The following is a 13,593-nucleotide window of genomic DNA, read 5'->3' as shown; positions in this document are numbered from 1 at the left end:
CGGGTCACCGATAGGTTGGCATGACAACCAGAGGTCTCCAGCAGACCTCTATGGTTGTCACTGCCGGATCCTATGAGCGCTGCCCAGTGGTTGGCGCTCATAGCAAGTGAGCAACTCTGCTACATGCAGGTGATCTGATCATTGCCTGTATGTAGCAGAACTGATCGGGTTATAGCAGCTTCTAGCCTCCCATTGAGACTATTGAAGCATGCCTGTGGAGACATGGGGTGGTCAACGGGTGCCGCGGTCCGCTGACCGAAACGAGATGGATCAGGGATCCTCCCACCTAACGCAGGCTCTCCCTTTAACATGGGCATAATGCTACTCAGACAACACACAGTGAGGGTAATGCAGTGTGGCAATGCTTTATTGAACCACAAAACAGGCAGATAACACATAGAACAGTCACAGCAAAATACCCAACAGAGTGCACATTACAGAGTCTCACCCTTCCGCTGATTCACTCCCAGGGTCGCTACCCCACCTGTGGCACGCACAGAGATGAGGTAACGACAAGTGTAGGAAGAGGACAATCCATTCAGTCCATACAAGGTAAAAGGCCAGTTGATCTGAGGATCACAACCTGGCTTCTCCAAACGTATCCATGGTTCAGCGATGGTGAATGGAGCAGATCTGTATTCTTCCAACCGAGGCTGAAAACCCCTAGGTTGTTTCCTGTAGAATGATAGATCTGAGTCCCTCGTGATGTAAAAACTATACAAAGTATAAAATTTGAAGTCTGGGATCTGCCGATATGTGGCTAGTTTTCTGTTACAGATAACATGATTTTAATTTTTTTTTTGTCTAGTCTCGCTTGAATATAGATCAATATTAAATAGTCAACTGATGACGCCTTTGGTGAGGACAATGAAACCCGTAGAAATGTGAGGCTTGGAGAGTGAGTGTGTATACATCACCTCACCCTATATACTGAGGTGTGGGGTATATGTTTTTTTCTATTAGTCACCTTCTGTCTAACATTCAGGGGGTGAATTATGGGTATAGTTTTACATTTGGAATTAATAAAGTTTAGTTTTAGCCTTTTTTCAGCATACAGGAGGAATGACAAGAGGCAACCCATTTAAGAAAATTCAATTTTGGTTAAAACTATTCCAACATTATGAACATAAAAAAGGCTTCTCCCCTATGTGATGTTTCTGATGTTTATTAACGGCTGATTTCCAAGTAAAATATTGACTACATTAAGAAAATCAAAAAGGCTTCTCCCCTGTGTAACTGCTCTGATGTCTAACAAGCGCTTTCCGGTTAAAATATTTCCCACATTCTGAACAGGAAAAAGGCTTCTTCCCTGTGTAAGGTCTGTTGAGGTGGCTCAGTGGTTAGCACTACAGCCTTGTAGTGCTCTAGTCCTGGGTTCAACTCCCATCAAGGACAACATCTGCAAGGAGTTTGTATGTTCTCCCCGTGTTTGCGTGGGTTTCCTCCCACATTCCAAAGACATACTGATAGGGAATTTACATTGTGAGCCCCATTAGGGACAGTGATGATAATGTGTGCAAACTGTAAAGGGCTGCGGAATAGGTTAGCGCTATATAAAAATAAATATTATTATTAGTAGTAAGATTTCATTTCTATTAAAAGATTTCCCACATTATAAACAGGAAAAATGGCTTCTCTGATGTGATCAAGATTTATTTTCGATTAAACATGAAGGAAGTTTCTCCCCTGTGTGAGTTATTTGGTGTGGAACAAGACTCCCTTTCTGGTTAAAAATTGTTCCACATTCTGAACATGAAAAAGGCTTCTCCCCTGGTGAGTTCTCTGGTGCCTAACACAATCTGATTTAGTGCAAAAACATTTCCCACATTCTGAACATGAAAAAGGCTTCTCCCCTGTGTGAATTCTCTGGTGTTTAACAAAATGTGATTTATGTGCAAAACATTTCCCACATTCTGAACAGGAAAAAGGCTTCTCCCCTGTGTGAATTTTATGGTGATAAACCAATTGTGATTTCCAGTGAAAACATTTCCCACATTCTGAACAGGAAAAAGGCTTCTCCCCTGTGTGAATTTTATGGTGATTAACCAAATCTGATTTCCGGTTAAAATATTTCCCACATTCTGAACAGGAAAAAGGCTTCTCCCCTGTGTGAGTTCTATGGTGATAAACCAATTGTGATTTCCAGTGAAAACATTTCCCACATTCTGAACAGGAAAAAGGCTTCTCCCCTGTGTGAGTTCTCTGATGAGTAACAAAATGTGATTTCTGGTTAAAACATTTCCCACATTCTGAACAGGAAAAAGGCTTCTCCCCTGTGTGAGCTCTATGGTGATTAACCAAATCTGATTTCTGTTTAAAATATTTCCCACATTCTGAACAGGAAAAAGGCTTCTCCCCTGTGTGAGCTCTATGGTGATTAACCAAATTTGATTTCCGGTTAAAACATTTCCCACATTCTGAACAGGAAAAAGGCTTCTCCCCTGTGTGAGCTCTATGGTGATTAACCAAATTTGATTTCCGGTTAAAACATTTCCCACATTCTGAACAGGAAAAAGGCTTCTCCCCTGTGTGAGTTCTATGGTGATTAACCAAATTTGTTTTCAGGTTAAAACATTTCCCACATTCTGTACAGGAAAAAGGCTTCTCCCCTGTGTGGGTTCTCTGGTGAGTAACAAAATGTGATTTCTGTATAAAACATTTCCCACATTCTGAACAGGAAAAAGGCTTCTCCCCTGTGTGAGTTCTCTGGTGAGTAACAAAATTTGATTTCTGTATAAAACATTTCCCACATTCTGAACAGGAAAAAGACTTCTCCCCTGTGTGAGTTCTCTGGTGAGTAACAAAATCTGATTTCAGTGTAAAACATTTCCCACATTCTGAACAGGAAAAATGCTTCTCCCCTGTGTGAGTTCTCTGGTGTGCAACAAAATGTGATTTCCATGTAAAACATTTCCCACATTCTGAACAGGAAAAAGGTTTCTCCCCTGTGTGAGTTCTCTGGTGTGTAACAAAACGTGATTTCCACGTAAAACATTTCCCACATTCTGAACATGTGAATGACTTCTTTGCTTTAGTAGCAGTTTGTTTTTTATTGCCTCTTTTGTGACATTGCTTTCCCTTATTACTCAGTAAGGAATCAGAAGATGGGACCTGTTTCATAGGACCAGATGACAGATCTTTGCTGTGAATGGATGATGGTATATCTGGAGTAATAGCAATCACTTCAGTTGTATCTTGTAGGATCTCAAGATCATCAGATTTAAAAAGTGAAGATGTCAAATGTCCCTCTGATCTCCTGGTACATTCATCTGCTAAGATAAAAAACAATTACTACTTATTAATAAAATATCCTTTGGTTTTATATTTTTGAACATTTCTACTTAAACTGTCCATAAAAATGGCAAGCTATGTAAAAAACTTTAATTATTTACCAAGTCAATGACAGTTCACAGTCTAATAGAAAACCTTGCTGGATGAGCCAGTAGTGTGTGGTGTTCAACTGTTTGTACATTCTGCCTCCCAAATATCAAATATAAAGAAACCAATCAATGTTATGTAGGCGAAAATAATACCAATTCTCATCTCACAAAAACAAGTCACCACTCAGGTCCATCATCTGTCATTGGAAAAACAGAGGTTCCCACACTATTAGTGGTTCAAAGGCTGTTGAAAAGCAACAAGGTTTCTATAAACCAATCCAGCAAAATCCGCTCTCACTTCGGAGTCTTGCAGTGTGCGCAAACAACATTTAGGATCCCTGTATTTAGCAATGTTATAGTGAGAAGAATCCACTTAATTTGCGGTGTCTCCTGGAGCACAATCTGGGCACTATGTGCTGGGTAATAAAATGGCAAATGTGTAATTTTCACTCCAACATCCACTGCGTGTTAATTTCCAGAAAGTTGCTGTGGAGTCAAATTATACACTCTTTCTACACATGTGGCCAAAATTGTTGGTACCAGTTGTTTAATGAAACCCACAATGGTCACAGAAATAACTTTAATCTGACAAAAGAAATAATAATTAAAAAATCTATGAAAATGAACAAATTAAAGTCAGACATTGCTTTTCATCCACGCTTCCACAGAACTTAAAAAAAATAAAACTCATGAAATAGGCCTGGGCAGAAATGATGGTACCCTAAAGTAAAATATTTTGTTGCACAACCTTTAGAGACAATTACTGAAATAAAATGATTCATGTACCTGTCAATGAGACTTCTGCACCTCTCGACAGGTATTTTGGCCCACTCCTCAAGGGCAACTGCTCCAGTCGTCTCGTGTTTGAAGGTTGCCTTTTCCAGACGGCATGTTTTCAGCTCTTTCCAAAGATGCTCATTAGGATTTAGGTCAGGGCTCATAGAAGGCCATTTCAGAATAGCCCAATATTTTCCTCTTAGCCATTCTTGCGTGTTTTAGCTGTGTATTGTGTGTCATTATCCTGTTGCAAGACCCATGACCTGCAACTGATACCAAGCTTTCTGACATTGGGCAGCACATTTCTCTCTAGAATCCCTTGATAGTCTTGAGATTTCATTGTACCCTGCACAGATTCTAGACACCCTGTGCCAGATGCAGCAAAGCAGCCCCAGACCGTAACAGAGTCTCCTCCATGTTTCACAGTAGGGATAGTGTTCTTTTTGTGATATGCCTCATTTTTCCATCTGAGAACATAGAGCTGATGTGCCTTGCCAGAAAGTTCCATTTTTGTCTCATCTGTCCATAGGAAATTAACCCAGAAGCTTTGTAGCATGTCAACATGTGGGTTGGCAAATTCCAGTCTGTTTTTTTATGATTTTTTTTTCAACAATGGTGTCCTCCTTGGTCGTCTCCGTGAAGTCCACTTTGGGTCATAGAATGACGGATGGTGTGATCTGACACTGATGTTCCTTTAGCTTCAAGTTCACCTTTAATCAGTTTACAAGTTATTCTGGGATATATTACCATTCATATTATCTGTCTCTTTGATTTGTCATCAATTTTCCTCCTGCGGCCACGTCCAGGGAGGTTGGGTACAGTCCCATGGATATTAAATTTCTGAATAATATGTGCAACTTTAGTGACAAGAATATGAAGCTGCTTGGAGATGGTCTTATAACTTTTACCTGTAACATGTTTTTCTATAATTTTCCTTCTAATCTCCTGAGACAACTCTTTCCTTCGCTTCCTCTGGTCCATGTTGAGTGTGATACACACCATGTCACCACACAGCACAGTGAGTATCTGTAGCCTCTATACAGGCCACTCACTGATTCCAGGATTGTAGACACATGTGATGCTAATTAGTGGACACACCGCGATTTACACATTCTGTTGAAGCTTGGTTGAAAAGCAACGTCTGACTTTCATTTGTTCATTTTCATAGATTTTTTATTTATTATTACTTTTGTCAGATTCAAGTTATTTCTGTGACCATTGTGGGTTTTTGTCATTAAACGAGGGGTAAGAACAATTTTGACCACGTGTGTATAGTTTATAACCATCAGTGAATTAATTAATTACATGGAATTACTTTATGGGGATTTCGACTATTCCGGTTTGCTGTCATTTAGTTATATTAGGGCTTCTGCATATGGTGTGTCCAATCTCATCTGGGATCTGTTCCTGCTGTCCAGCTGGAGTAATCTGCTCCCTACTTCAGCCAATTGGAAAGTACCACACCCTACTAAAGCGCAAAGCACATGGCCGGAATCTGCCAGATACAGCGCTGTTCTCCTCTGGTTCAGTCCTCTGTGCTCAGCTTGTGGATTAAAAAACTGGAGTCTGAACTGAGAAAGTAAGTTAATGTGTATGCACAATGTAAGTGCATATTAACACATGACCATTAACCAGAGAAAACAAAAAGCAAAAAACACAACTATCCTAAACTAAAAAGTAAAAAATAAACTGCAAATAATGCATAAAGGTAATAATAATAAGGGTATTTAGTAAACATAATTTTGATCAAAATAATGTACAAGCCATCCCACCACGTCACGGCAACCCCGGTGGGACAGTCCTAACTCTAGTATTTAAAAGCGTTTCACTTGCCAAGTGACGTAAATGTGAACAAGGATCGAGCGACTAAACCACTAGTAAAAGCATAGGCCAGACAGGATGGTTTTCCCAGCTCAGAAAAGAGGGCGGTCACACCCTTATATGCACTGAATGCACAATAAAATGAATAAAAAACTGGAGTCTGAACTGAGAAAGTAAGTTAATGTGTATGCACAATGTAAGTGCATATTAACACATGACCATTAACCAGAGAAAACAAAAAGCAAAAAACACAAATATCCTAAACTAAAAAGTAAAAAATAAACTGCAAATAATGCATTTTTTACTTTTTAGTTTAGGATATTTGTGTTTTTTGCTTTTTGCTTTCAGCTTGCGGCTTGTGTATTTATCCCCTGTTGTGACCGTGGCCCGTTTACTGACTACTCTTGTGTCTTCTGATTCTGTATTCTGTCCTTCTGGTTCTGACCCAGCTACCTGACTATTCTTCTTGCCATCTAACACCACAGAATAGCAGGTAACACCATGGTCCAAGCCTAGAGGTCCCTGTGTAAGTCCAGATCCATGTAATTGTGTTAAAGGGCGATGAGCAAGGCAATCCTTGGGATATGGAAAGCAGAGAAGATAGAGCCAAGCATGGTCATGGTGGACATCTTTTGAGCTGCCAGGTGACCACGAACAGTGCTCCCAATACATTGTGTCTGCAAACTATTCCAGCAAGATCTGCATTCAAATAGCTAAGTGGCGCTCCTTCCCTTCTGAACACTGCCATGTGCCCAGACAGTAGTGTACAACCGTATGTAGGGTATAGTGAGAAGCTGGAAAATAATTTGTAAGATCCATTTGTTTTCTATTATCCTTTGTGAATAATTTATCACCACATAAAGTGACACACGTCAGATATTAATAATGGGGCCTGATTAGGAACACAAAACTGGCTGCAGGAAGAGGTTAAATCAGAGGATTTTGGACACTACTGTAATCACACACTGTGACTATAGACAATAACATCTACTGAAATGATCAAACTCCACAGTCTCCATCAGTAATAAATGAGCAGCTAGTGGTGAAACCTCTCTGGGGTAATTAGAGTATGGGGCTCGGTGACGTCACAATCTAAACTATCGTAAGGGCCAATATTTTCTGTCAGATGAGTTTCAAGAAGAAATATTACACATTTATAGAGAACTGTGTATAATAGTGCAGAGCGGAGATGTCTTAAAGGGAACCTGTCAGCAGGATTGTGCTCAGTAACCTACAGACACTGTCAGGTCGGCGCCGTTATACTGATTACATCGATACCTGGTGATGAAATCCGTCTTGTGGTTGTTGTTTAATCTGTATTTGTAATTTTCAGTTAATGATATTATCGTGCTCGGGGCGGGGCTGTGGGTGGGGCTGTGGGTGGGGCTGTGGGCGGGGCTTTATGTGGTGCTCTGATTACATATTCCTCTGTATTGGCTTATGACAGGTCGCTGATCCCTCACTGACCTGCCCCCATTATTACATAATGCATATAATAGCATTGATGTTATTGGTGATAATGCCTATAATATTGTGGCTATTGTGAGGCTTAGAAAAAAAATTACATCCAGCAAAATGTCACCAGCGGCGCCAGCGCAGTAACCTCTGTCTCTTACTTATAGATGCTACTGCGCAGGCGCCGGATGTAATACAGATGAATATATAATCAGAGCACCACCTAAAGCGCATATTTTTCTTCAAGTGATTTTCTATCTTGTCAGCACATTCTACGTACGCTGTCATTTGGCTTTATAGTTACAGATCTGGGCAGGTAACGGTCAGCATCTCCTAATGTGACGGAGAGAATGGCTAATGAAATCAATTATTAAACCTTATATAAGTCAGTTCAGATATGGTGTACCAAGATGGCGTCTGTGTCTTCAGACAACACCCTGGAAGGAATCCTTGGAATGCAGAAGCTGAGATACTGGATACCATATATGGAAGTGAAGCTGAAATGGACCTATCATAGACTGACACTGGCTCCTCAGAAGATTGTGTGACACCCATTTCCTGTCTCTTTGTCTTGAGAATAAACTTCAGCTGTGTGCAAGCCTTTACTGAGAAAGGAGTAGACATCTAACTCTGTGTTCGGTGTGACTCTTTAAGCGTGCACTCGGCCTATATTGGGTCAGGTACAAGCAATCATATAGATCTCGCTTTAAGGGATCACCCTCACACTAATCCCAGGGGGTAGGTAGATCCTCCAGGTTGTAAGTTCTATAGAAAAGGGCTATCAATACCCAAAGTCATTTGAACAGTTTTGGGTGGAGGAGAATGTTGTGGTCTAGAGGGAAAATGGTGATCATGGTAATACGGCCGGACTACACCACCGATAAAGCAGCCACAGCCGGTGACTGAGAGGAATCTGTGACTTCTCTGCATTCAGTGGTTACTACTCACCTGGGTAGTCATATGTGGGAATCTCCTCTTTACACCACTCATCACCCCTCACATCTGTCTCTGTAGTATTAATATGGGTCAGATCTTCACCCTGAAACAAATATTGTAGAAGTCACAGACAGATGGAGAAGTCCCATCTATGATCAGCTCTAATCCTGCCATCTCCACCGCTCTCATTACACAAGTATAAAACATATAATACTGGTGGATAAAACAAGACTGAGCACAAGACCTTCACAGCCGTCTACACATCACAGGGGAGATCTCCTGACACCTTCTCTCCATCTACCTGATGATCCTGAGGAGCACTGGGATCTTCTTGGTTACAGTCCTGTGGAAGAAGAGGACGGGGACATCTCTCTGGTGTTGTCCTCTTACTGGATAGATCTGGAGGAAACACATACAGGGACTGAATTCATTCTCTACATACAGATAATTATAGGCCGTGTGTATTTAGTCCTGTCTATTACCTGGTGATGTGAGGGGCTGGGGAACCTCCATTATGACGTTCTTGTACAGATCTCTGTGTCCTTCTAAATACTCCCACTCCTCCATGGAGAAATAGACAGCGACATCCTGACACCTTATAGGAACCTGACACATACAATGATACCGTCATCCCCCCGATCCCTTCATAGTGTTACTGTATAATGTCCCAGCATTCCCAGCAGTGTCACCTCTCCAGTCAGCAGCTCAATCATCTTGTAGATGAGTTCTAGGATCTTCTGGTGATTGATGTCCTCATGGATCAGGGGGTGAGGTGGAGGCCTCGTGATTGGGCTCAGGGGTCTTCCCCATCCCTCAGACACAGGGTCCTGACAGCGATCACTAGAGGTCTTCTTCACCACTGTGTAATCCTGGTTATGGAGAGACACATTAATAAATCTCACTACAGACATTCCCAGAGTCCTCACCTCTCCAGTTCTGTCCATCTGATATTCCCATAGATAAGAATGATGTAATGTGACGTCATCAGAATCTCTCACCTCTCCAGTGAGACGGAAGAGGATCTCTAGGGTGAGGTGTAACATCCTCTCCGCCATCTTGTCTCTGTCCATATCCATCCTTGATGGGTAAATCAGGAAAATTCTCTTTTGTAGAAGATCTTCACTGAGAGGATCCGATATTGTAGAGACCTGAATGAGAAGAAGATGATCCGATGTAACATCATAAGAATCCTGTGTAATAATACAATTACTGGAGATAATAAGGGAAACATATGAGCAGATTTATTATCTTACAGGGTTTAGTTTTCTTCCCTGACATCTACTAATAAAACCTATATATTTAGGCCACAGACAACAAGCAGTTTCCTCCTCGGAGTCGGCAGCTGAACACGTTCCTCATAGACTCATCTTCCATAACGCTAATTCTCGTCTCATTACTGACACTGGAATCGGCATTACCAATACTGCAGGAGATATTCATTACACGCGACATGAGAAATAACTCCTTCATGATGAGGACGACATCTTCATCTCCTACTGCGGCTCTAGAGACAGATTTGGCCAGTGTCGGTCACTGACTCCATCCCCACCGGCCGTCTATATGAAGGTTTCCCGTCTTCCCCTCACTGGAATCTTCTCTCACGTTAGATCTCAGCTCTGAGTCACACACAGAAGTTTGAGGCTTTTAGAAAAGATTTTTTGTTTCCACAAACACAACGGACAGAAATGATCTGATCCCAAAGTCTCCATGTACAGTGATTTATGGGGTTTATTTCTGGCCTTAGACTTTCCTATATTACAAGAAAAACTCCAGAAAAAGCCGAAATTAAAATGTTTCTAAAGAAAATTGGCTCCAACAATTCTTGTAAGAAGAAAAAAATATGCAAAAAGCAGAAGACACATTTTATAATTTTTAACATGTTAAACATTTATTAAAAAGGAATGAATCTTTTTGGGCCCCAGAACATAGATGTACACCGCAGGGACGGCACAGATGAGGCTTCAACAAAACCACTTGCTGCTATGAAAAGCAAACATGACATGTAAGAAGGTGTGACAGAGTTTGGCTGAATGCCCCCCGCCCCCAAGTACTCGATAGCATGGGGCGGCCTAGTTACTCCGATACTTACATGCCTAATAATGGGGTCTGGGCTGCAATGTATGAAGGTCTATTAGGCCGGGCCAGAAGCAGCGTCCAATAAGTTACCTTATAACGCCCCCATACACATTAGACTAAAGTTCCATGAAAGCACTGATTTCGGGGGGATTGGCCGACCATATAATGTATTTGGGGGCCTCCCGACAGATGATGTCAGGGCAGAGAAGGATCTGACATTCTGAATTTCAGAGGATAATCCGTTTGCTCTTCCTGTAGATAATCCTCCTCTAGAGGAGTCTGGAGGCGACTCTCTCATACAGACCACAGGAAAGCTGGAATATTTGTGTGTATGGGGGAGTCGGGAGAGATCGCCGTCTGCCAAATGACCGTTCAGCCAACTCTGATCTCATGTGTATGGGGCCGTTAGTATTACACTGACAGGCAGTGATGATACACTGCACTACAGTAGTACAGGGCATCACCGGAGCCATCAGAGGCTTGTATGTTGTGTGATCGCACTGATCAGAGGGGTTTAAAAAAGGTTTAAAATGGAAAAAAATATCACAGTTTCAGCAACAAGAAATATCCATCACTATATGGAAAGCAGAGTCACTGCACAATGTTAGTTACGTCACGTCCATAACTACTTTATTATACTCTATTATCCTGTACACAGTGGAGTAGATAGAAATCACAGATCCCACAGCAATAGCTGGAATTGGACCCTCCAATGTAAAGAAAAAAAAAATCTCTCTATCTATATACACTGTTCAAAAAAATAAAGGGAACACTTAAACAACAGAATATAACTCGAAGTAAATCAAACTTCTGTGAAATCAAACTGTCCACTTAGGAAGCAACACTGATTGACAATCAATTTCACATGCTGTTGTGCAAATGGAATAGACAACAGATGGAATTATTGGCAATTATCAAGACACCCTCAATAAAGGAGTGGTTCTGCAGGTGGGGACCACAGACCACATCTCGGTACCAATGCTTTCTGGCTGATGTTTTGGTCACTTTTGAACGCTGGTTGAGATTTGACACTTGTGGTAGCATGAGACGGACTCTACAACCCACACAAGTGGCTCAGGTAGTGCAGCTCATCCAGGATGGCACATCAATGCGATCTGTGGCAAGAAGGTTTACTGTGTCTGTCAGCGTAGTGTCCAGAGGCTGGAGGTGCTACCAGGCGACAGGCCAGTACACTAGGAGATGTGGAGGGGGCCGTATGAGGGCAACAACCCAGCAGCAGGACCGCTGCCTCCACCTTTGTGCAAGGAGGAACAGGAGGAGCACTGCCAGAGCCCTGCAAAATGATCTTCAGCAGGCCACAAATGTGCATGTCTCTGCACAAACGGTTAGAAACTGACTCCATGAGGATGGTCTGAGGGCCCGACGTCAACATATGGGGGTTGTGCTCACAGCCCAACACCGTACAGGACGCTTGGCATTTGCCATATAACACCAGGATTAGCAAATCCACCACTGGCGCCCTGTGCTCTTCACAGATGGAAGCAGGTTCACACTGAGCACATGTGACAGCCGTGACAGAGTCTGGAGACGCCGTGGAGAGCGATCTGCTGCCTGCAGCATCCTTCAGCATGACCGGTTTGGCAGAGGTCAGTAATGGTGCGGGGTGGCATTTCTTTGGAGGCCGCACGATGTTGGGCTGTGAGCACAACCCCCATGGAGACACAATTGTGCCTTTACCTGGAGATAAATTCCCAGTGGGGGCAATTTCCAAAATGCAATAACTTAAGTGGGGAATTCAGCTCTTTTCACACTTAAGGGATCTGTATATGGAGTCTACAAACTACAGTGGGGGAATAAGGATTTGTTACGCTGACAATTCTGGGGCTAAAGTCACATTTTTGTGAGGAAAAAAGTAAAATTGTCATTTTTTCCTTCCACATTGCTTATATTCCCGTCACACTATCCGAATTCAGATATTGTCCTGTCAGAAAGGAGAATACAGGGAGCGAAAGGGTTAATAGGACTCACAGGAGGAACCGGCCCAGAAAGCAGAAGATCCAGGAGTGTCCGCCACATATATGACTGCTCTGTGCACAGGACCTGTGATGAGGTCACAGGAGGGGAGGAGTCAGGGGTCACATGATCAGGGGCCTCAGTGTGTGCAGGACTCTGCAGTGCTGGTTGTCATGGTGCTGGATGAGGGGAAGTTTATGTGTGGGGTCAGGAGGGGTTTACAGGGTGGATGTAGCAGAGCCGTGTGTGTACGAGGTGTACGGAGCGGAGCCGCGTGTGTACGAGGTGTACGGAGCGGAGCCGTGTGTACGAGGTGTACGGAGCGGAGCCGCGTGTGTACGAGGTGTACGGAGCGGAGCCGCGTGTGTACAAGGTGTAGGGAGCGGAGCCGTGTGTGTACGAGGTGTACGGAGCGGAGCCGTGTGTACGAGGTGTACGGAGCGGAGCCGCGTGTGTACGAGGTGTACGGAGCGGAGCCCTGTGTGTACGAGGTGTAGGGAGCGGAGCCGTGTGTGTACGAGGTGTACGGAGCGGAGCCCTGTGTGTACGAGGTGTACGGAGCGGAGCCGTGTGTGTACGAGGTGTACGGAGCGGAGCCGCGTGTGTACGAGGTGTACGGAGCGGAGCCGCGTGTGTACGAGGTTTACGGAGCGGAGCCGTGTGTACGAGGTGTACGGAGCGGAGCCGTGTGTGTACGAGGTGTACGGAGCAGAGCCGCGTGTGTACGAGGTGTACGGAGCGGAGCCCTGTGTGTACAAGGTGTAGGGAGCGGAGCCGTGTGTGTACGAGGTGTACGGAGCGGAGCCCTGTGTGTACGAGGTGTACGGAGCGGAGCCGTGTGTGTACGAGGTGTACAGAGCAGAGCCGCGTGTGTACGAGGTGTACGGAGCGGAGCCGCGTGTGTACGAGGTTTACGGAGCGGAGCCGTGTGTACGAGGTGTACGGAGCGGAGCAGCGTCTGTACGAGGTGTACGGAGCAGAGCCGCGTGTGTACGAGGTGTATGGAGCGGAGCCGCGTGTGTATGAGGTGTACTGAGCGGAGCCGTGTGTGTACGAGGTGTACGGAGCGGAGCCACGTGTGTACGAGGTGTAAGGAGCGGAGCAGCGTATGTACGAGTTGTACGGAGCAGAGCCGCGTGTGTACGAGGTTTACGGAGCGGAGCCGTGTGTGTAC

At 43.7% G+C, this 13,593-nt stretch overlaps 1 protein-coding gene across 1 annotated transcript in view; it reads right to left on the bottom strand.

Moving 5' to 3' along the window:
• Positions 1-351: 351 nt before the first annotated feature.
• Positions 352-13,593, bottom strand: part of LOC141047141 (uncharacterized) — a 56,706-nt gene continuing 43,464 nt past the window's right edge. Inside the window, exon 2 of the mRNA XM_073542100.1 lies at positions 352-3,269. Coding sequence (XP_073398201.1) covers positions 1,696-3,269 — 1,574 coding nt within the window. The 3' untranslated portion in view covers positions 352-1,695. The remainder of the gene's footprint in view (positions 3,270-13,593) is intronic.

The sequence above is a fragment of the Dendrobates tinctorius genome, unplaced genomic scaffold (assembly GCF_039654945.1).
Source record: "Dendrobates tinctorius isolate UK_male_01 unplaced genomic scaffold, ASM3965494v1 ptg000126l, whole genome shotgun sequence".
Lineage (NCBI taxonomy): Eukaryota > Metazoa > Chordata > Amphibia > Anura > Dendrobatidae > Dendrobates > Dendrobates tinctorius.
The sequence above is the reverse complement of the archived record's forward strand: the minus strand, read 5'-3'. Positions and strand labels throughout refer to the sequence as shown.